Raw genomic sequence first — 23,231 nt, forward strand, 5'->3', positions numbered from 1 at the left:
GGGAAATTTCAAGCAGCTTGAATTAAAAGCTTCTGGAAAACAATGTTCACCTCCGCTGACCAAACAATTTTTTTTTGTTGTTGTTGTTTTTCCGTTAAAATTCAACAAGATCTGTGCAGGTTTCTGGAAGTCTTTTATGAACGTCCTTTTATTTAAATACAAACCCGAAAACGACCCTGATTCCTTGCTGAAGTCGGGTAAATTTTAATAACTGGGCAAATTTTAATTACAATTGGGCCTCAAAATTATGTTCATGGCCCATGGGAGCTCCGCATAACGTCATTGGCAATCTTAGAAACACCTTTGATTTTTGTCAAAATCCTGTTTTTGCTATGCCCTCAGGCTTCAAGCTTATATAAAATACCTTGTAACGTAAAATCTGGTCACATACTTTGTCGACCTAATTTTTCCTAATTATTTCTTGTATTTTGAGTAGGGGGTAAACTAGTAGATATTTAATTATGCTATTTAACTTTCTGTAAGCAATAGCGAAGCACTATGATTTATCTGTTGAAGTTATAGTATTCTTTTTATGACACAGAACACTGCAGTAGTGTATGGACTACTCATGAGAATAATTATTTTATTTGTTTAGTATCTTCTTGATTGTATGTTTCTGTTTCTTCTTTCATTATGCCATATCTACAAAGCTGAACCCTCTCAGACTACCTCCAAATGTCACACCAAACCTTTCCCTTCTAACTGTTAAACTTTATGATAGTTTAATACAAGAATTATTTGTGCTTTATTTAACAAAATAATACTTGTTTGCAGGTGGCGCTGGTGTTTTTGGTGCTCTGTCATATGCCAGTTTGCATTTTGTCCTGGATACAAAATACATCCTCTTAGTTATGCTTACTATACCTGTGTTAACAGCGCTAGTGTGAGTAATTTGGTATAATTTCTGAATTTTGTTTAAAATTTTGATTATAAAACCATCTAGGAAAAGTATAAGCATTTGAAAGACAGTTCTTTTATTTATGTTGTTTTGAGATTGAACGTGGGAGGGATATAAAATTTTTTTTGTGTGTGTATGTGTGTACACAGTTCAAAATCCAAGATTTCCTGTTTTCGGAAGTATTTTAATTTTTAAATCCGGTAAGATACCATGTAGAAATGATTAAAAAAGTATTACAGTACAAAGTCCGAGATCTGGACTCGTCGGGATTTATGCGATTCTGGATTTGGGATTTTTCCGGATATTAGATCATCAGTTTAAATCTAGTAAGATGGTATGTAGAAATTATAAAATAAAAGTTAAAGTTTGATATTTATTTGTTTAATTTATTAAACAATTTTTTCAGTGTAAATTGTTTATTATCTTTAATTCTGTAGACAGACATAATTTCTTGTTTAGTTACATTGTTGAAGTCCTGTAATTGCTGTGTCGAGAATTCCGACTAACTTTTGAATCAAAATTTATCGTTTTCAGTAACCTTTCTGACACTTTCTTCATTATCGGTAGCGGTTTTTTCTGGATCTAGAACGATACTGCAGATTTCACCATCCATTAATAGATTGAGGATTGAGGAGCATTTTCATCACAATGAAAAACTTCTTTTATATCATCTTATTTATTACCGCTTCTCCACATTTCTTTACAAAATCCGTTAATTAGAAAATTTCACCTTTGGTTTGCGATATCCGAAATCCTTTAAAGTTTACGGCTATCATCAGAAAATTTAGCTATTGTTCACTGTACATATTTGGCTATGTATCGTGAGATTGGCGACTAATGACAAGTTGTTCCGCTAAATTTTATCTAGCTTCAATCGCCCAATGAGACAAGCCTGAATTGTATTAGTTATTTATTATACTTATGTCTGTTTCTTGCACATGCTTAAGGCATATCTGAGTCCTGAATAAATAAATTCCCACATATACTTAAAGGCTGATTGAGGGCCGGCACTAGATATCTTACCACCTGATGCAATCTCTGTGGGTCCTAAATTCTGTTACTAAGCGCCCCCCTTTGTCTTCCCAAAATTCAGCCGCCTGGTGCGACTATACGAGCCATGGCACTGGTTCTGGGTTTATGTGAATAACAAATCAGTTTTTCTTAATTAAAATAACACTAAATGTAATCTTTTGGCCTATGAGTATATTTAACAAAATCTATTTTTAGCATATTGTAGAGTCATTAGGTTAATTGGAAGCAGAAAAGATGAAAAATACGCAACCGCCTTTGCCGGGAATCGATGTTAATGTGCTTGCTTTGATAAATTAAATTGTTCCATTCATTTATGTACAAAATTAACAAGAGTTTTTTTAGTTGATAGTTTCATGCATATATTTATGGAATTAATAGCGAGAGTTATTTCACTTAATATTGAACCACTGATGCTCCAAACGAGCAACTTTTGTTTAGTTTCTTTTAAATTTTAAGTGAATAATATTCAGATTTACTCCGTAATATGCAATGAAAAGTGATCTAAATCTATAAAATCAAGCTCTTCAAGTTAAACACAAACATTCCATGCAATAACATACTGTATGTTAAAGTATGGAATTTTTCATATTTAACTTACGAAAGCACAATGAACATTTTACTAATTGGGCTTTTTGCTGTATGGGGATCATACAAAAAATTATGTTTCGTATTAAAAAGATTTCTCACCTCTCTGCAGCGTTTAAACTCTTTTCTCTTATTTTGAGAAGCTTTGCAATTAGAAAAACATACTAGCTAAGATTGATGCTTTAGGAACTAGAGCTTGTAACCATTTTTTTTTTTTTTTTTTTTTCGAATAACCAGTATGTACATTTATCCAATAACTACATTTAAAATCCATGGTAGTTGAATAAATAAGAAGTCTGTTTTGTTTGCTGTGATTGAAAGAGCTGTTGATATTGAGATTTTCATGATTTTCTTTGTATGCTATATAAGTGTGAAGGAGTTTTCCAGTTAAAAGCTCTATGAAAAAACTTTCCACCTAAAACAAGTAACCTTATGTATTTTGCAATATTCAATAACCGTATTTCCCGGCGTACAAGGTGCATTTTTTCTGTAAAACTTTTGTGGCTAAAATCTGGATACTTTGTATACAACGGTGGCACCAGCGCCAACGGAAACGCCAATGGTAGCGAGCGAAACCAAGTGTGAAAGACAGTCGGTAACGCATACGCGGCTTGCGTGTTAAATCTTAGAATACAGTCAAAAGTCTTTAATCCGGACTCGTAGGGACTTCGGCGATTCCGGATTATCGATTTTTCCGGATTATAGATCATCAGTTTAAATCTGGTAAGATGGCATGCAGAAATTATAAAATTGAAAATATGAAACCGTAATTTATAAAATAATGAGCAATTATGATCTAAAGGGTATCAAAATTTACAAAAAAAGAAGCTTAATATTTATTTGTTTACTTTAAACATTTCTTTCAACGTGCGCATGCGTAAAGCATACCTTACGCATAGCCGAAATTAGAAAATTGCAACCAGAAAACTATTTGATTTGTATTCGTGACATTTATAATGACGAGGAATTTGATTTAAATCATATCAAAGATGGAGTACATCGAAATTAAATGCTACATTTAGTAAGGAATTATAAGCCGAATAAAATAAAAACATCTGCTCTGAAGATAACGATAGTGCTGACAGATCAACTTCCAGTTCATTGTGCGCCGCAACGTCCCCCCCCCTCCGCGCAGAGCAGCGTGAAATTGATAAACAGATTTTGGAACGGTTAGATAAACAAAGGATATGCCTTTATCCATTTTTTGTAGCAATTCGTTTTTTGTTTGATGGACATCGACGCATACTTTCGTTTTCTAGATCCTTTGGGAACTCCAGCATCGGAAATTCTATTTGACATAATCGAAAGTTCAAGCTTACTTTTATAAAATTGCTCATACAGTCTGCAAAAAATAATAAGCCGGATCCAATTCGAAAATTAAGGAACAACGCAATCATCAACATTAAGTGAAATAGATAATTAGATAATTTTAGCTTATACCGTCCGTTATACATTAAACGCGCACGCGAAAACGTCGCAGAAGCATATGCGCAGTCGTAAATGTCTTGCGCGCACGCGTAAAACGCCTATGCACATGCGTCAACGCGGCGCGTTGACGCATGCGCAGAAAGATTTTATCTTTGAGGTCCGGATTATAGATCATGCCGGATTATGGGTGTCCGAATTAACGACTTTTGACTGTACCAAGACCTTCTTTCAATTGTCTCTTTAAAAACCTGAAATGTCTCGAATTCCATTTGAGATTTACAGCAATTACGCCTGCCCCCGTTAATTAATAAACATTAGAGGTATGAAGGTTTCAATTGATATCGCTTCTAGTTCCTAACAAAGGAGCTTTCCCTCCCCCCCCCCCTGAGTAGTTTTGCTACGAAGTTACCTTTAACCGAAAGATAAGGAACCACGAAAAAAAACTTTTAGGACAAGACTGTGTACAGTAAAAATTGACGTATAAAGGGCCATTCTCACTCGAATTTATCTGAGTTAATGAACACAACTAACGTAGTCGACCCATCTCCAAAACCAGTTTTTTCCCATAGGGCAGCAAGTTGAAAAATCTGAATTGCAGGTACAGCGGAGCTAGTCGACACATGGAACCGACTCCGTTAGCTCAGAGAAACCCCAGTGGGAACGGCGCTTAAGAGTGTATTTAGGGAAACTGCACCTTAGGATATTGTGTACTTTAAGGGGCACACAGATGAAGTCCAACTAATGGATGGGGGTCCTGATAGTGGTGACGAATCTCAATATCAACAGCTGTATACTGAATAAACGTAGACTTCAATAACTTTATATATTATTTTTTGCTATTAAATTATAATCCAGCAGGCTAATAAAAACCAGTCCGTCAGCCAAATAATGCTTCATCTTTTCAGCTTTTGGGTCAGAAAATCAAGCGGTAAATTGTTCAACAGTATAGGACATACATATTTCGAAAGTTTCAAATATTTACACTTAATAGATAATGAAAAAAGGGGGGACGTATTTGAGAAAAACATATTTAGAGACTGCCAACAGTTTTATAAAAATGTAAATGTATTAAGTTAACAAAATCATGATTAACAAGAAAAGTTATGTATTTCGTTTCGTATTTTAGGCTGTTATTTTTTTTTTTTTTTTCTTTCGCTTGGCGTTTTTATGCTATTCTCACAATTTACGTTTTAATGGTATGTATATTCTCTGTCAACTTAATTCATAATTTGCACAAATATAGAAGTTGTCCAGTTCGCATGGTGGTGGGGGAGGCACTACCATAGCCGGTGGTCAGGATTCGAATCTCAGAGAGGCATAGGTTTTGTAAATGTATGTAATCCTTGCGGCATGGGCGCACTTATAATGCTGTCGAGCCGAAAGTCCTTCCAAGAGACTGGTGGAAGTGGAATCTTGGCTCCGTCCATTAGGGTTTTCTCCTTCAAAATGGGCCCATAGATGTGTAGCTTCATAGTATCATCTTTGAAGTGATAAAAGCCTAAGCCACCAAAAGACGCAGCCTTTGCTTCTCGGAGACTTAATCTGATGTTACTGTCAAACAAATAAGAAAAGTAACCTCAACAACGCGTGTAGATACTTACATGAATTCCAACTTCTGCTCAAGTATTCACTTTCGTAGACTTATGCGAGAAAACAGCCTCAAAGGTTCGAAATTTTGTAGTTTTTAAATGTTGCAAATGTAGGTTTTGGTATTTGAATCCAGATAATGATATTCGCAGAATCATTGTAACTTTTTTCTAAAATTTTTTAACACATGAAATGCTGAGCCATTTGTGTTTATATTCTCGTTTACACCGCACGATGCCAAAACATACCATTTCGAATGAAAATAACTGTTCATGTTAACTGCCCGTTTAAAGAAACCCTAATTATTCATAATACTGTGTAATGGCCGAAACCGCTACACAAAACCCCGGTTGTGATGCAGGGTTGAAATGAACTTCTAATCCAAGTTCTAACAATAACAAGAATTTTAATAAAATAAAAACTTTAATAGTTTCGGTTCATGACGATGTGGGACTTGGATACATTCAGTCCCGTAAATTCAGAAATTTGTTAAACAGGAAAGTACGCTATTAACAGTATACATGAGGAGTGATAATTCTAGCAAGCCAAAATGTCCATAGCTCCAGCAGGAAAGTCCTGACTCTTTCTTCTCAGAAAACCACCTTACTTTCTCGCTGCTAAATCTTTACTCACTCATGGTGCCGTTACCTGCGCTGAACCCCGGGTAGGGGGGAGAGAATTCCTTCACTGGCACATAACAAAGGTGTCCGCATTCTGACCCTAATGAAAAGACTTCTTTTATTCCTTTGTCCCTTGGAGTGACCTTCCAGGATGAAACCAGAATCATTAACAAAAGGTACCTTTTTTTCAATAGGATTTCTTCTCTGGTATCAAAGAGGTACCATTGCATACGGAAATCAGTCATCCTGGTAAAATTAGAGAAAGAACCTCTATGCGACCTTATCAGAATACAAATAAATGTCGTAAAATATTTCGAGATTAGAATATGATTCTAAAAATGTTAACGAAGGCAGTGCAAAGGATGCGTAAGGAGTGCTGCTAGAAATTGACCTCAAATTGTATGATAAAACGATAAAAATTCTCATCTTTCTATCGCCTGTTTAAGAACCTCCATCAAATTCTCGATTTTTTTTTTTTTTATTGTACTGTGTTTCACAGTATGCTTCAAAATGATGTTTACTCGCTTTTAACGTTAATAAAAAAGAAATTGTTCGAATTGATTTATTTGGAGCTGTGTCTACGTTTAGCATGCGTCAGGGCTTGTATGCGTTTCGTCACACCTCGCCAAGCGGCGAGAATTAATGTACATTATATGGCATGATCTATTCTCCAATGTTAAGTGAATTTTAAAACTCTCTAGATCAGCGATTCTCAGCCTTTTGATTAACATGTACCATGTAAACAAAAATTGAAAAACTTTTGTACCACCACTACAAAGTACTACTACCATCACCACTCTTGAATAAAGCTCAGATCGCATAAATTTACGAGTATTAGAGAAAAACATCAATCAGAATGTTGGGGTTTTAATTTTTGAAGTTAATAGTTAAAAATACTTTGCTTCTTTTGCGTACCACCTATTTTTCTCTTGCGTACCACCGGTTGAGAACCCCTGCTCTAGCTTATTGGAAAAGTGAGACTATGTGAGAGGCAGAAAAGCAATGGAATACAGAATTTTGTGCTTCGATGCCGTCATGTGCAACAGTTGCGACGTAAATTGATGGTACGACATTTTCAGTTGTGATAAGTAGTAAGAGCAGGTCCTCTGCCGGGCCACCTCATATCCATCTTGAAATCAACAGCCATAAGTGACGTCATGTAATTTTATATTTTTTTGTGAACAATGACAATATTTTTTCCAAGTTTTGTTTTTTAGCTATGACTTTTTTAACCATGTGTTTGGTATGACATCAGTTTTAATTAATTTTCCTTTATTATTTTTTATTATATAATACTTAATTATTTTTATTTTAACATCTCATTATTTAATATTTGTTCATTTTTGATTAATTTCATTATTTATTTTTAATAAAAATACCTTTTCCATGAATTTAAAAATGCTGGAATTCGAGCCCTGCGCACTTTACCGCAGAGCCACAGCCAGACACTCTGAAACGTGCTATTTGACCTTGTCTACCAGCAAACATTTCCTGAAGCGAACCTTCCTTGAGGACAGCGCATGTGCGAGCCTGTTTCAAAGTGCACAAGCTTTTACGCCTTCGTGCATGCAAATGAAGACATTTTTAAGGACCATTCAGCATCTTGCTAACAACAAATAGAAATGCACTGGTGAAATAAATTAAGCGAATTTGCATATTTTATCGAATTGCATGAAAGGAACTGAACTGAAAAAAAAACCACTGCTTCTAGATAAAAATGCAAATCTTGTACTGCAAATACGTAAGCGTACACGTGTATGTAGGCAGAGCCAGCAGAGAAACAGGCTTTATAAGCGCGTGGAGGGTAAGCGAATTGCGTTCGCTAGCACACCTCAGCGAATTTCTTGGTGTTATCTTGCAGCAATCGGTTAAATTCATATCGGAACAGTAAAAATGAATAACCACCAACGTTTAGATGATGTAGTTGAGTGGCGAAGTGTGGGGAGGCTAGAGGCAGGCCAATCGCAAGTCCAGATATGCAGAGAGTTTGATTTAAAGCGCAGCGTCGTGCGTAACATATGGAAACAATTCCAGGATACTGGATCCATCGAGAGAAAGCCTGGGCAAGGTCGTCTAAGAGTCACGACGGCCTGAGAAGACTGATATTTGTCCATTTTAGTGAGGCGTAAACATAGGGACTACCGCTTCTCAGCTCTCTCGGGACCTGTATGCAGCCACAGGAACCCGTGTAACAAGGGTGACTGTTTTAAAAGACTGAATAAGAGAGGGTTGTTTGCCAGAAGACCGGCTGTTTGCGTCTCGCTGACGTCTACGGACAGGAGAGTCTGATTAACATGGTGCAGGCAGCATAGTGATTGGAGTAAGGAGCAGTGGGCGACCGTTTTGTTTACCGACGAATCCTGTTTTAGCTTAAACACCTATTCCCGCCGTAGGTTCATATGGAGAGAGCCAGGGACCCGCTACCTACCCTCTAGTGTCCGCAAAATCAACAATTATGGCGGTGGTATTGTAATGGTCTGGGAAAGCATCATGTTGGATAGCCGCATACCTCTCCACGTCTTTGACAGAGGCTCTGTGACTGGTGCGAGTGTATAGGGATGAGGTATTGGAGCCCTATGTTTGCCGTTTCTGGGGTGCAGTTGGCCCCGAGTTCATCTTACAGGACGATAACGCGAGGCCACATAGAACTTTTCTGGTCGACGAATTTCTGGAGAGTGAGGATATTCGCCGAATGGATTGGCGAGCCAGGTCTCCAGACCTCAACCCTATAGAGCGTGTCGGGGATGCTCTGGGAAAGGCAATTGCAACTCGCAACCCCCCCCTACGAGAACCATCCAGGTGTAAGATCTATCTCTACTTGTCCACATACACTAACTTAGATCCTACAATGAACCTGGCGAATTCTCGCACAGGCGTGAATTAAATACCAACACAGAAGAAGGGTGCAAAATAACACTTTATTAACTCAAATTAAATTGAAAGCACGGACTTCGTGCGTTACAAAACCGTTCACTTGCGGCGATAACTAAACGTAGACTAGAATACAAATCAAAATCTAAAAAATAAACGAGTGCAAGAAAGCACTTCAAAATTACTCGTAAGAGATGGACTCACAGAAATCTAACTGGCGTGATACTAAACAGATATGGCCAAGAGGCTTACTAGCGCGACCGCGAAATAACAACGAAACGTGCGCAAGGCTAGCGAAACACGCTCTGAATAAACTGATATAATCACACGTTTAAATAGCACTTCTCTTAACTTTACATTTACATCCTGGCGAGAGAATGTGAGGAAAACTTAAAATTAATTTGTTATGCAAATTAAGAAAAACCATACACAGGAACTGAAAAGAACGTTGCTGAATGAGTGGGACCAGTTTCCACAGGCACTGATAAACTGCCTTATTTCCAGTATGACATCGTGCTGCGAGGTCTGTATGTTTGTAAGAGGGTACCATACCCCTTATTAACCCATTTCTTTTGTGTCTTCTGGAACCGCTGTTTCAGACCTTCAGACATGAGTTTTACAAATGAACATGTGTGTCTATTATAACTGTTGAATGTTTATTTTGTTTGTATTATATCAACCTATGTTCACACCAAATTTTATTAAAATCTGTCCAGTAGTTCTGGAGATCGTAGATCAATTATGAAAATTCTCTTAATTTCTTTGCAGAGTGTGTTTCAAACAGTCAGCGTATTTGTTTATTGAATCGTAGTGGAACATATATACTTGAGGCATTAGTTTACTTTATTTTACACTAAGCGTTAGTTTACTTTGTTTTACCCTAAGCATTAGTTTAATTTATTTTCTGTTCCTTTAGCTGTAAGACTATACTTTTGCAATTTTTAGTTTCTCTCTTTTTTTTTTTTTTTTTTTTTTAATAAGTTTTCGCTGTTTTCTTTTTGTTCTCACCTTTCACTAAATTGAATTTATTATTTTTTCACTCCGTATTTTTATGCAAACACGAATTTTACTTGTACTTCGTTTCACTGTATTTATTTTACAAAACTAATATTTATTTTCATAAGCTTATTTTTTTCTTTTTTTACTTAGCAATGTTATGTGGACATCTTATGCTAGCTCTTACTAAGCTAGCTCTTAAAAATCCTACTAAGACAGATCCTGCAAGAGCTAGGATTGGGTGCTCACTCTATTTCATGGAGTTTGCTAACATATTCTTTTGTTAGAATCATTCTTTACAAAGAATTGTGATATAATCAAGTCTAGGTGTCAATAGATGTCCTTCACTATTTCCCTACTTGTAAATTTACATGCTAAGTGTTATGTCATTCTTTTTTTTTTTTTTTTTTAAGTTTGCATATCAATGTGAATAATTTCACTTTCCTAATTTTGAAGAACATCCTTTTAATTCATTTCCCATTACGACTCCTATGGCTATACTGTTCTACGTATTACAGCATCTTCAAGTATATAGGTAATTGTTCCGTGACGAATATATTATGTTAATGGCAGTTATCGTAATATTATAAATTTTATTAATAATAAAATTATGTAACATAATAATTGATATATTGCATTTAATTCTCGTATGTATAATTATTACCTCATAAACATACTAAATGTGTGACTAAATATTTTTGTTTTTAAATTAATAAAAAATTATTATTAAAATATTAAAAGAATTTTGAAATTCATCTTACTTTGGTTTCATGATGCAACTATAAAGATAAATAAATATATAAAATCCATATTTCTGTTGTATATAATTATATAATAAATATATTGAATTAAATACATAAAAGTTGTAAATACATCATTTATTTTGGACATAAAATTAAATTGTAAATAAAATTAAAAAAAAAAAAAGGCAAAGATTCTTCTGGTCTTTCATTTTGTTTCGGCAATTAAAATATTCCCGAATTCTATTTTCCATGGCTGTAAAGTGGCAAATATATCAATAACTTTGTTAACTGATATTTCTTTGGTATAATGAATATGCATTACTGACAAAATTTCTGGCTCTTCCGTCACAGTAACTCTATTATAATTTTCTAACCTTTCCAAATCACCTGCAGATCGTTCACATTCACAAGATGTTACCAGCAGTGTAGCTGTTATGTGCAAAAGCACATCAGTATTTGGAAAAAGATTTTATTCGAAGCTTTTAAGTCCAAAACTGGTGTGTCTGGGAGCTTTGCTTTGGGAACAGACATGAAATGCTGTCGCCAACGTTTCGTCTCTCCGTTTAGAAGTTCCAGAGAGAGTAAATCATCTGTATAATATCACCTTTAACTCATTTACTGCAATTTCATTTAAACGATCAGCGCAAATTGATGGTTGTATGCAAAACAGGGATGATGCAGTCTTTTCCAAAATTGAAAATTGAGATTTTAAATGGAAAATAAGATAATCAAGTAAGGGGCTTGCTAAAATAGTTTTGTAATAATTAAACACAGAATCACATTGAGCAATATTTCGATAAACTTGCTTTCGAATGATGCGTGGCAGTTTAAGCTCTGCATCTAATTTTTTACACATTTGCCCATCATGATCAAATACACTCTCAAACCTCTTTTCTACCGTTTCACGCTCAGAAATATAAACTCAGTAATTTCCTCGCTTCCTCAATATGAACATTTTGTCCCTGAAGTTTAACTGTAATTCCTTCTAAATGAGATAGATACTGATATGCTGTTATGAATGTTACAATGAAAGTAAATGAAATGATTGAATTGAGCAGAACCATAGCGTTTCGCTTACATTGCACACTCTGTTGATTATGCACATAAGCATCTGGTTTGGTTAAGCATACAATGTGCCCTAGGGCTTCAATTATATCGAAAAAGTTTTGATAAAAATGATGGTATGCCTTTATACCGCATGACCCAACTTGTCCAGCAAAAGTCTAATATTACTTTCGTCGACCAAACCATATGGGGATACTCGATCATATGGGTTTAATGTATCAAAAATGCAAATTTATTAACCACCAAAACATAAGCCACTATAAAGTACAAATAGACTTAAATTAAACTTAGCCTTTTAATAATATTACAAAAAAGAGCAAATATATTCATAACAACATAAGAATACTGAAAACACTGTTTAAAACTTATCGTATGATGAATTGATTTCACCATTTTTATCTCAATATAAGTAATAATATTTTTAATTTTAAACAATAATTTGAGTTTAAATAAAAATGTATTTCAGGCAGTGCTTTATCTGCAAGATAAGAGTTAACGACTGCTAAGCTACAGAATGTGACTTTGCGCTTTTTATGTACTAGTAACTAGTCAATACCCTTAGGGATTTACAGTTTTTCTCTTAGCAGTCTTAATTTAAACTATTTATTGGAATGTATTAATTTGAATATAAAAATTAAATATTTTATATAAATTATTCATCTATTTTATCTTTGTGAAATTTGAATGCATTAAATACTATGAATCTTTTTTAAAATGGCAGTCTTTTATTACGGACGATTTTGATCTTCTAAGCAAATAGTCGCCATTCTCAGAAATCTATAAAAGTGATTGGTATCTAAGGAAGATTGACACTATCAGAGGCTTCCTTGTATTTAAATCGTTTTTAAAACAGAAAATGGAACACATGTTTTCCTCTTGATAAATAGTATTCGAATATGTGGATTTTCACATGGACTGGTGAGCTGGAAACAATAATAATATCTTACAAAAAAGAAAATGATTGCCTTCTATCATTTTTTATTAATTTACTTTTACGTCATTGAAATTATCATTTAAGTATAAAATCATTTTTAAACTTTTATTTTAATTCTGAGTTTATTAGTTTATGGATTAGGATTTTATGAAAGCTTCAATAACACTTTAGATATGCTCGATCACATTTAAACTTTTTCATAATTTCATAAGCAATAAGTTAAATTACATATCGACTCGGTCTTTTTAATTGACAGAAGCAGCAGAGGCTAACTTATTTACAGTTGACTCTTCAATGTAAAAGAGTTAGAAAGAGGCCTTTGTACTTTTCTACCATCACTAAATCAATGATTCTCACATTTCTTAGGATTTCTTTCTTAGAAAACATATTCAATTCTTGGATGTAGGAGCAATAACTATGTCACAGCATATGTATAAGACATTTTCCTTTTACAGCTCTATAAAATCGATGAAGTTGAGACATTCTTAGCAAATTTTAATCTATCCATTCCTTTGTCATTAGTGTTGCTCTTCGAAGAAAAACTTCAAATAAGAATTAAAATCAGTGTTCCCTCATTAATATCATTCATTAAAATTATTCTAACTGCACCACTTGGAAGCGTTAACTATCTCTATATCTCTGAATAGTATAGTTAAATAAAATTAAGATTATTGCAAATGGAACCAATGTTTCGAGTACAGTTCATAACCATAGATAATTAAAAATTGAAAATTTTTACCACTTACCAAAATTTTCAGTTTAGATAAATACATTTAAATACACAATAGCACATACTGCATGAATTTTGAGTGCATTAAAAAATTTATTTTATTTATTATAATTATAGCTATTATTATAATAGCTATAATTATATAATAGTCAGAATTTTCAAATGAAGGACAAGATTGCTTACGTTTTTCCACAATAGAAATTCTTCCAGTAGAATTCACTTCATTAGAAAATGTACACGTTTTTGGAGAAAAGAAACTCAATTTTTTTACACTTTTTTCTAATTTATGCTGTCTTTTTTCAGGGTGTTCCGTATTAAGTGATTTATATCAACTCAGCACAAGTTAAAGCATAATTTCTGTTAACACAACACACAGCAAAATTGGCAAGTAAAACATAGTAACTTTCGAAGACTTTAGATCTGATCCTTTACTCTTCTTCTCATGATCAAATTGGCCGGATCCCTCATATTTTACCCCCAAGGGCTAATTTGGGCCTCCTATAGTGATTCCCGCAATTTAGTAAATTGCCTCAGTTCTCTTCGTCCACACGCCTTTGTTCTTAAACAGAGGAAGAGAGCAAAGAGTATGTGCCAACGTTTTGTGACATTTTTAGATGTTTACTTTTTTGTTTAAAAAGGAACAAACTCTTTGAAACTGGGGAAAAAAAAAAAAGTTTTAAGAATTTTGCAAAAATCGATGTTCTACAGTATAAAATTTAAAAACGAATAACTATCATTTTTAGATTTTAGGCCATAAATCTAAACTATTATATGATGTAAATTAACCATAAAAGAATTAACAATATTTTCGCATTCCCGTCTGAGGACAACGGTGATACCCTTTAATATTAATATTGAATTTTTTCTGTTATTTTTCTGTTTTGCATTATGATCAAAAAGTAATATGTATTTGTTTTTGATAAACATGTTAGAACTATAGTGTAGAACATCGACTTTTGCAAAAAAAAAAAAAAAAAAAAAAAAAAAAAGAGCCAATTTTGGGAAAAAAAAAAGTCAATAAAATTATTTCCCTCAGCAAGGGATGTTGTTGATTCGTGCTTTCGGCTTCATGTCGACGATGTATATGATCTTACAATTACATCAAATTTTTATCATTTTAATTCGTATTTCATATATGTTTGCTACTGTTTGTTTAAATCAGTACGGAAAAGCATAGAAAAGTCGTCTGTCTCATGCGTAGGGAAGGGAAGCCATCCCATTTGTGGAGTACTTTCTAAGGGAAATTGGTTTGTTTTTGACCTTATACACAAGGAAAACTATAAAACTCGTTCTCTGATATTCTAATCTATGTCGAATTAGCACTGTTCAGCAATCTTATGCATTTTGCCCAATAATGTCTATGTCTTTTTCATTCTATTTAATTTCTTTTTTTTTATACTTCCTTTTACTCGGTAATTGGCTGATTATTTGTCCCAAACACAGACGCACACAAAATAAATAAAAAAATAAACAAATGTGTTACCTTTATTGAATATAATGTCACTTTGTAAGAATCCTAAGTTTTACTAACGTTTATTTTATTTTAAAACTGTACTATCACTTCTTATTTTCTACTTCCGGCCAGAATTAAATGCTTTAAGTTGTTTATGCAAATTGTCTTGCTAACGCCCAAGTACTTCAGTTGTGGCTTTTTGCCAAGCGGGAGAGAGAAGGAGTTTTTAGGAAGCAAGCCGCTTGCCACTGTAGTTTTACTCGGTTGCTGGTTGCCTTTAAGGCCAGAGGTTTAGCCCTCTTGATATTTGCAGACGTATCGTAGTTTTAGCAGCTCGGCGTACTACATACGTACCTTTTTTAAATAAAGGCCAATCTTAGTGCTAGGCATTTGTATACTAATTCAAAGTTAGTTTTTAGTTAGAGTTTCAGTTAGTAGTTTTTATATTCTTACGTTCAGACCACAAGTGGTTGGTCTTTGTATTCCGAAGCTCGGAAGATCCTATAAAAGATTGAAAATAAAGGGTTTCGTATACCCTTCCTGCTTGTGTTGTCTACTTCACACCTTGCTGAACATAGCTTGAGTAAGCTCCCTGTTCTTATTCAGGACCATTCATATTTCCAAAGCAAATTAAGAGAAACACAAGTCCTGACAACTTAAACCATAACATTCAATTCAACAGCAATATCACAAAATAAATTAAAAAGAGCATATCTTTAGAATTTCTTATACAAACTCTCGCACGCTCGAGGTAAGAATGTTTATTTTTTCGTACAGTTTAGCCATTGTTCACTTTGAAATCGACGAGTTTGTTAATCAAAACTTCGTTAAAGTTTAAAAAGATATGAAACATGTAATAAAACAAATTCCAAACTCTAAATTTGGGCTTCCAGATGCCCATATTCGAGTGAAGGACTACCTTATTCAAAATTGGATGTCTCTAGGTAGCGTTTTTTTTTTTTTTTTCAAAATATTCATGCAGATTCTGCATTATTTAATTTCTTTAAACATAATGCAGGGCGATAGTATTCGGTGGCAACAATTTGAAAAGTGAAACCCCGTTTTTAATGAACGCGAAACTGAAAGAACAGCGAATTCGCTCAGGCGGAGGAGCGTGAACGAGTAGAGTGATAACTTCGAAGCGCCTCGTCTCCATAACAACGCCTCTTGGGAAATGGTAACGCATTATATGCGCTTTCCAGAGTAGCTCTGGGTCTTTTACGTGATGACGCAATTCCCGGATGATAGATAGGCAGAGTGTGGAGTACGGGGTTTCCGATCGAAGGAATCTTTTTGAAAAAGTTAACCGAACGTCGCTGTATAAAGTGATTTAGAGGGAGAATTTTGGCTGCGTTATGAATATCCTCGTTCGTAACAAACCAAGGAGCTTTGAAATTTGCCGTAGCATAATATTTTGGAAAGTTTGGACATGTTTCCTGTTAGTAATTGTTTCTGCGCCCCCTACGAAACTAGCATAAGTCAGAATTGGCCTTATCATTGATTTATAGAGCAAGATCTTGTTTTTCGTGGACAGGTCGCTTTTTCTAATGAAAAATGGCAGTAATTGGGTTTTGACAACCTTCGCATTGGAAAATGTTTTTCGAATGTGAGGTTGCCAAGTTAATTTTGAATCAAGTATCACTTATGAGCAGGAACCCAAGGAATTGGTTTTCCGAAGAATTGCAAGTTGGGTAAATTGGGAGGAGTTCTTCCGATAAATAAAGTGGCGGTGAAAACTCGTAGACTTTCTGTGCGTTCTTTGTTAATCTCATGAGATTTTTGGGAAGCAATATTTTTAAAACTTAAGTTTTATCTATTGAAAATTAATTAGCACTTTTATAAGTATAGGTAGTGGTGAAGCGGGTGCCTAGGGCACACCCGCGGCTACGCGCCTGCATTAAATGCTTTACACTGGCATGTCCCAGTTCTTGGCGTTTCTACATAATTTATAAGGTATTTCTCCCGCCTTCCTAGCATGACTTCGTAATGTGGTAGTCTGCACGCTGGGCGCGTGTTCCAGAGGTCCGTCGTTCGATTCCCGGCGGAGGCGTTGCTCATTTTTCATTTCTCGTGCTTCCAAAAATTCCTAATGTCTCTACAAATTAAGCTTTTAAACAACATGGTGATCGAAAGGTAATACTGGAGAAAGTCTAAAATTTTCTTCATCATAAAAACCTTTGTCTTCACATTTAATAATCCATCTGAATCGGTAACTGTTGATAGAACCGTAGTCGTTTGTCGTCTTTTCCGAATGAAAAGTCTTTTATACTTTTTTTAAAATAATCTTTTCTGCTTTTCCAATTTCAGCCGCCGTTAATGATCCTTGGCTTTTCTCGATAGGTGTTCTAGAAAAATCTATAAATCCATACTGTAATTCTAATTTCATTCATGTATGAAATTATTCGATAGAAGAAATCTGTTTTCTCTTCATTTATAAAAGGTACTATAATGTGCTTCCTTTCTGAATTTACAGTTTCTTCATTTGGCATTAGTTCGAAATTCGGCCATTCACCTTATAAGGTATTTTCTCCTTCCAGCATGCCTTCGTTGTGTAACGGTTAGCACACTCGGCGCGTCTTCAAGAGAAACAGGTTCGAGTCTCGGCGAGAGCACTGCGCATTTTCATCTCCCCTGCATCAAAATAACCTAATAATTCTACAGTGGATCCGAACTAAAAAAAAAAAGGTGGTGGATGATGATTCTACAGCACCAGGGTTTGGCGATTAGGTCCCCTAATCCCCAGTCGCCCTTTAAAAGGGGGAGTATATAAGGTATTTTCTACCTCCTTTATGCATGCCTTCGTAGTGTAATGGTTAGCAAACTCGGCGCGTATTCGAGAGGTCCAGGTTCGAGTTCCAGCGAAGACATTGACTAGTTTTCACATCTTCTGCATTAAAAAAAAAAAAAAAAAATCCTAGTGACTCTACAACCTCTTGAATATTTTAGCCAGATAAGAACTTCTAACCATTTTCCTTTAGCTAGTCCTTTCGCCGAAGATCCTCGGATGGAAGATCGGCCAGATTTTGTGCTCCAGATCCATTGATCGGTTGATATTAAACTTCTAATTTTTGTTACGCTATTAGAAACAAATACGCCACATTTATCCTTCTTAATCTAGTAAAGGGCATCCATTGAATAAGACCAGAGGAATGCTTCTATGTTATCTAATTTCAGATCTTTTCAATGTTGGCTAATCTAACACCGACATTGCAAGCATTAATTCTAATCGGGACTTGCTTTTTAAAGAAAAAGAAGCAACCTTGGATTATCCCTTTTTTTTTTTTTTTTTTCTTTTTAAGGAAAGCAACCTTGGATTATCCTTTTTTTCAGGAAAGCAACCTTGGATCTTGCTTGAAATAGCTGACATGTATTTTTGGCTTCCACGCTTAAGTAAATATTTTTTTAATGGCGAGCACTGATCATTTTTAGGCTTTTGCCACTACAAAGGCCAGAAGTGGTGGTCATTTTGTTACGGATGCACCTAATAGGGGCCACCGTTACCTCCCATAAGGGGACAGACAATTTCCATCCATGCCTTCTCCGGGATTCGAACCACAACCCTTCTGTATCACAGTTGGCTCCCCTAAACACTATACCGTCTGGGCAGCTGTTAAAAAAATATATGTTGCATATGACGATTGGCATGCGTCGTGAAATATATGTAATGATAAATTTTCGTGTCGAAGAACCTCATAATCGTCGAGGAATTTTATCTTCTCTATTTCTGATAGTTGATTTTTCCATTTTTGGTACTTTCTCTGCGACCTCGGATGGCAATTCCGAGTAACGCGAGACCTTAAGTTTCCAACATGCTTCTAACTTTGCTCCTAATGTAAAGAGACAGCTGAAACCTATAATCGAAAATTTTATGACTCAGAGAACATTTTTCTTTTAGTTATTGGAGTCGTTTCTTCATCAGCGGATGTCTTTAAGTCAATAGATAATGATCATCATGCGGATTCCAAGATAGTCGTAAAACTAGAACTTCCCCCCCCCCATACAATCATTTTCTGCAGGTGAAGGTGAACGAGTGTGCTCCTACTCCCCGTAGGTCAAGTTTAGTTGAACTCAACAATTTTTGAGATTCGGAACGGAAAAGTTTAAATTCCTCAAAAGAATCCATATTAGTCACGCGGTGGTCGACGTACATCGAATCCTTGATTTTTTTTTTTTTTTTTTTTTTTTTTTTTTTTTTGCCAGTTCTTCCTTCTCCGTTGCTTTATCTAAATGGTGTGTCAGTACATCAGCTAGGGAAAAAAAAAAAAAAAACTACAGGAAAGACTAAAAATTACATGGCGATTTCTATAACAAATTTCAGAAGCAGGATTTCCATCTGTCCCACTAAAAACCTCAGAAAATTCGTGTTGTTTTCATGTAAGCGTATTTGTAAGGCCTTTCGGATATCCGTTATAACTCTTTTCCCTATCTGAAACGGTTCAACACTGAAGAGTTCAATCAAATTAGGTCCCTTTTCAGTACATTCTTTGAGAGACACCAAATTACGAGTTTTAGCTTATCCTTCAAAAACAGGTCTTATTTTAGTTGTGGAATTTTCTTTTATAACAGCTCGACGTGGCAAAAAAAATGAAAAATAAATATTATTCATTTTTTTCTTACCTAGCATGAATTCTCATCGCTTTTCGAATCCTCCCTCGAATTTACTTGTTCAATAATGTTTTCCTCTTCCCACTCATTGAACACTTGTTGATAGGCTTCTAGTTTATACCCAGAATTAAGGGATCTCGCTGTGTTATCAAGTCTTTTCCTACATGAATCTTTATTGTTTAACAATGGAGGATGGTCTTCTAACTAGGGAATTCTTACTTGATATCTGCCATCTTCATCTCTATCAACAGTTTCTTTAAAGTATTTAAAAGCAAGCTCTTCTAATTCCGTTTGGCATTCTTTCCAATAGGGTCAACTATTCCTAAAGAATCTAAACTCCATAGATCAGATATCTGATCATTGCTTACAAGTCTAACTAGAAGAGAGTCTAGCTTCTGTTTTATTAAGGCGATTATTTTGAGTTGAAATCACATAATATCAAAATGTCTTCCCTTACAAAACGAATAAATTTCTTTTATTTTACACTTTTGATAAATGTTTGTTTTGTTTTAAACTTCAAAAACAAACTCCCTTTTTTTTTATTAAAATAGATTTCCAGTTTCCAATACTAATATTACATGCATAATCACATCTTTCAGAATCATGAAATCTATCGCAAAATACACAGGTAATTTTCACATTTTCATTTACCGTCGGAAGTTGGTAATTTTTCTTTACTAATGCGATTAAGTTTTTGTTTAGATTTTGCCGATGAGTCAGCATTAACGCTCCTTTCCATTGCGAAATGATAAAAAACATTGTGAGAGTCACCTGGCAAAGGGGCCAACTTTTTCTCTCGCTTGGAACTGGACGTTTAAAAAACTGATTAAATCGTTAACTTTATATTCAGAGTTTTCACTTTCTTTATTATATTCAAAAACTCAAAAACTAGATCTGAGGGTAAAAATTTTAAAATCACAGGACATAACAAATTCCTGTGTCTGAAGAAATTCTAAGAGATTTCAAGCTACGAATTTGATTCTGACAATTATGTAGTAACTTTGAAAGCTTCCAACATCGTTAGAATGTTTAAGAGGGGAAATACTTAACAAGTTACTCATGTGGACATTTATCAAAACATCTTTTCTTCCATATCGGTCAGTTAATAATTTGACAGCCTTATCATAACTATCATATATAGTCGAGAAACCAGTAATAGCATTTAATGCGGAACCGCATAAATGAGCCTTCAGATAATTAAGTTTATCAACTTCTGTTAGTGTCTCGTTTTCATCTACCACAGATTCGTGTGAGCTCCAAAATGTGAGCCACGGACTAGTGTCGTCATAAAATTTATTAATCGTGAGTTTAGTAAGTTTCACATTAATTTCTTGAGAAGCATATTCTTCACAGAGGAATTTCTTCATTTAAATTTTGTAACTTTTCAACATTAATCAATAAATTTTGATTTTTAATTTCACTAATTGTCTTGTTGGCTCTAAATTTGCATAAAATTATCTTATCTAGATATTCATCCACATTTTCTAAGTGAAATTTAATTTCTTCCGGTTTTAAAACCGCTTCTAACTCATATTCAACAGACTTTAAAATACTGACCTTACACTTCAGCAGCTCTAAATTTTCTTCCAATTTGTTTACATTAATTTTATCTTCGGAAAGATCATACTCTATCTTATTAGGAATTTATTAACTGCTTATCTGGATGTACTGTGTTTCGTTTTCAGTTTAGAAATAATTTCTTCACTCATTTTTGATTGACCGAAATGTTTGAAAATATTCAATACTTAATATATTTGGTGAACACATTAGATTTATCAGTAATAGCAAACTAATATTACACTATCCCAGCAAGCGAGGCCAAATATTCCAAAATGTTCAGTAAAAGAACGATGAATACTCAACTTGTCGTTCCATCAACCGAACCGTCGCAGATGGCGAGTATCTCCTTTGCTAAAATCTCGGATTCATCAGAATTAACAAGAGAGATGTAATTTTTGAAAATATTTAAGAAAACATTAAGGTTACAAGCACATTTTAGAGCGTTTTACAAGTTATGCTGAGAACACAAACCCCAAAACATAGAGTTCGTTAAAGTTACAGTTACAGAATTAGGAGAACTTTCGCGATACTAGCTAAGAATACGACAAAGTACTACATGTATAAATGATTTTGCTAATAAGTTATGAACATTTTCTGTTAAGGAGAATATAGCCAGAATCTTCCAAATGTTTAAGGAAACGTTCATTTTAAGATTTTACTACAACACATAGTAAGATGATTTGTACGACTGTAAATTTTTGCTTGAAATTGGACTAGGAACTAAATTTAGTAGATTAGCAAATGGTATGAAAAGGAATCAAAAAAATAAAACAACATATAAATTATTCTTCTGAATAAAGTTAAGAATGTTTTCTTTTTATTAGAATGAAGTCAGAAGGTGCCAAATTGGCAATGAAACATTCAATTCAGCCTTTAAAATTTTACTAAAAATGCAGTAGTCTTCTGTGTGTTAGTAAAATTTGACTTGAAATTACACAGATAGAACGAAACATGACTTTTTTTCAAATACTCGCTTGATACGTAATGAAATAAGCTAAAATTAACCCTGGTCTATCAGTGCAATAGAATGATTATGTATGGTTAATTATTCATTTCAAATGTGATAAAGAAGTAATTTACGAGTGAAAGTGAAACATTTTACCAAACAATGATTCTTATTTTCGTATTAATTTAAATAAAAAATAAAGTTGATGTTTCTTGAAAAGATATTTATATTTTCTTTGACATGTTTTATACGAAACTATTATAAAATTTTTCTTAAAGTGTATGGTAATGCAAATCAGTGATCTTGATAACTTAGAGAAAAGATCCAAAGTTCATATGAAATGGTTAAAATGCCCGTTGCTTACATGCAAATGCATCAGAGTCAGAGAAATTAAATCTATCACAGTAGTTTCTAAGATGATTTCCATTTCCTTTCAAGTTGAGACTGCAGTATTATAAAACATGTAAAAAAAATATTAAATCAACCAATGTAGCAGTTTAGTAAAATTCGAAGAGAAATCCTTGGAAGGCATTGTAAAAAAATAAGTAGTCACAGTATAATAACTGAAAATTTGATGATTAATTTGCACATTTGCATCATGCGAGAGATTATGGGCTCGAATTTCAGCTTTTTAAAATTCACAGAAAGGGTACTGTTATTAAAATAAATAATGAAATCAATTAAAAATGAATAAATATTGAGTAATGAGTTGCTCAATTAAAGATAAAGATTAAATAATTAAAAATAATAAAGAAAAGTTAAATAAAATTGATGTCGTTTCAAACACATGGTTCAAGAAAGCGTTCACACATAAATAAAACTTTGAAAAAATATTTTCGTTGCCATAAAATAGAACTATTATGCATGACGTTATACAAATATATCTAAGTCACTTCTGGTTATTTGATTTCAGAATGGCGGCGGCTACGTCCACTTATAGCCTCAGGCGTCGACTAAGGGTTGCGCTTACTATGATTAAACAAGATTGATTTATGATTTATCGTTTATTTTCTGAATAAAATATTTTCTTTTAAAATAGAATGTAGGGACGATAAGGAAAAAAGAACTAATATATGCACAATAGAAAATGCTAAGCCGCTTATTGTAGGAAAATTTTAAGTGTCCTTTTTTGTGTGAAAAATATCAAAATGTTAACTCTTATGAGAGAAATTCAAAAG

The 23,231-nt window shown here is 34.1% G+C and overlaps 1 protein-coding gene across 2 annotated transcripts in view; it reads left to right on the forward strand.

The window, feature by feature from the left end:
• Cln3 (CLN3 lysosomal/endosomal transmembrane protein, battenin) overlaps positions 1-23,231 on the forward strand; it is a 175,678-nt gene that overhangs the window by 96,721 nt on the left and 55,726 nt on the right. For both annotated transcript variants that reach the window (XM_085809748.1, XM_085809747.1), the window contains exon 9: positions 775-883. In XM_085809748.1, the coding sequence (XP_085665874.1) occupies positions 775-883 (109 nt within the window). The remainder of the gene's footprint in view (positions 1-774; positions 884-23,231) is intronic.

The sequence above is a fragment of the Stegodyphus dumicola genome, chromosome X2, assembly GCF_044657685.1.
Source record: "Stegodyphus dumicola isolate Sdum_Otavi_A_Nest chromosome X2, ASM4465768v1".
Classification (NCBI taxonomy): Eukaryota; Metazoa; Arthropoda; class Arachnida; order Araneae; family Eresidae; genus Stegodyphus; species Stegodyphus dumicola.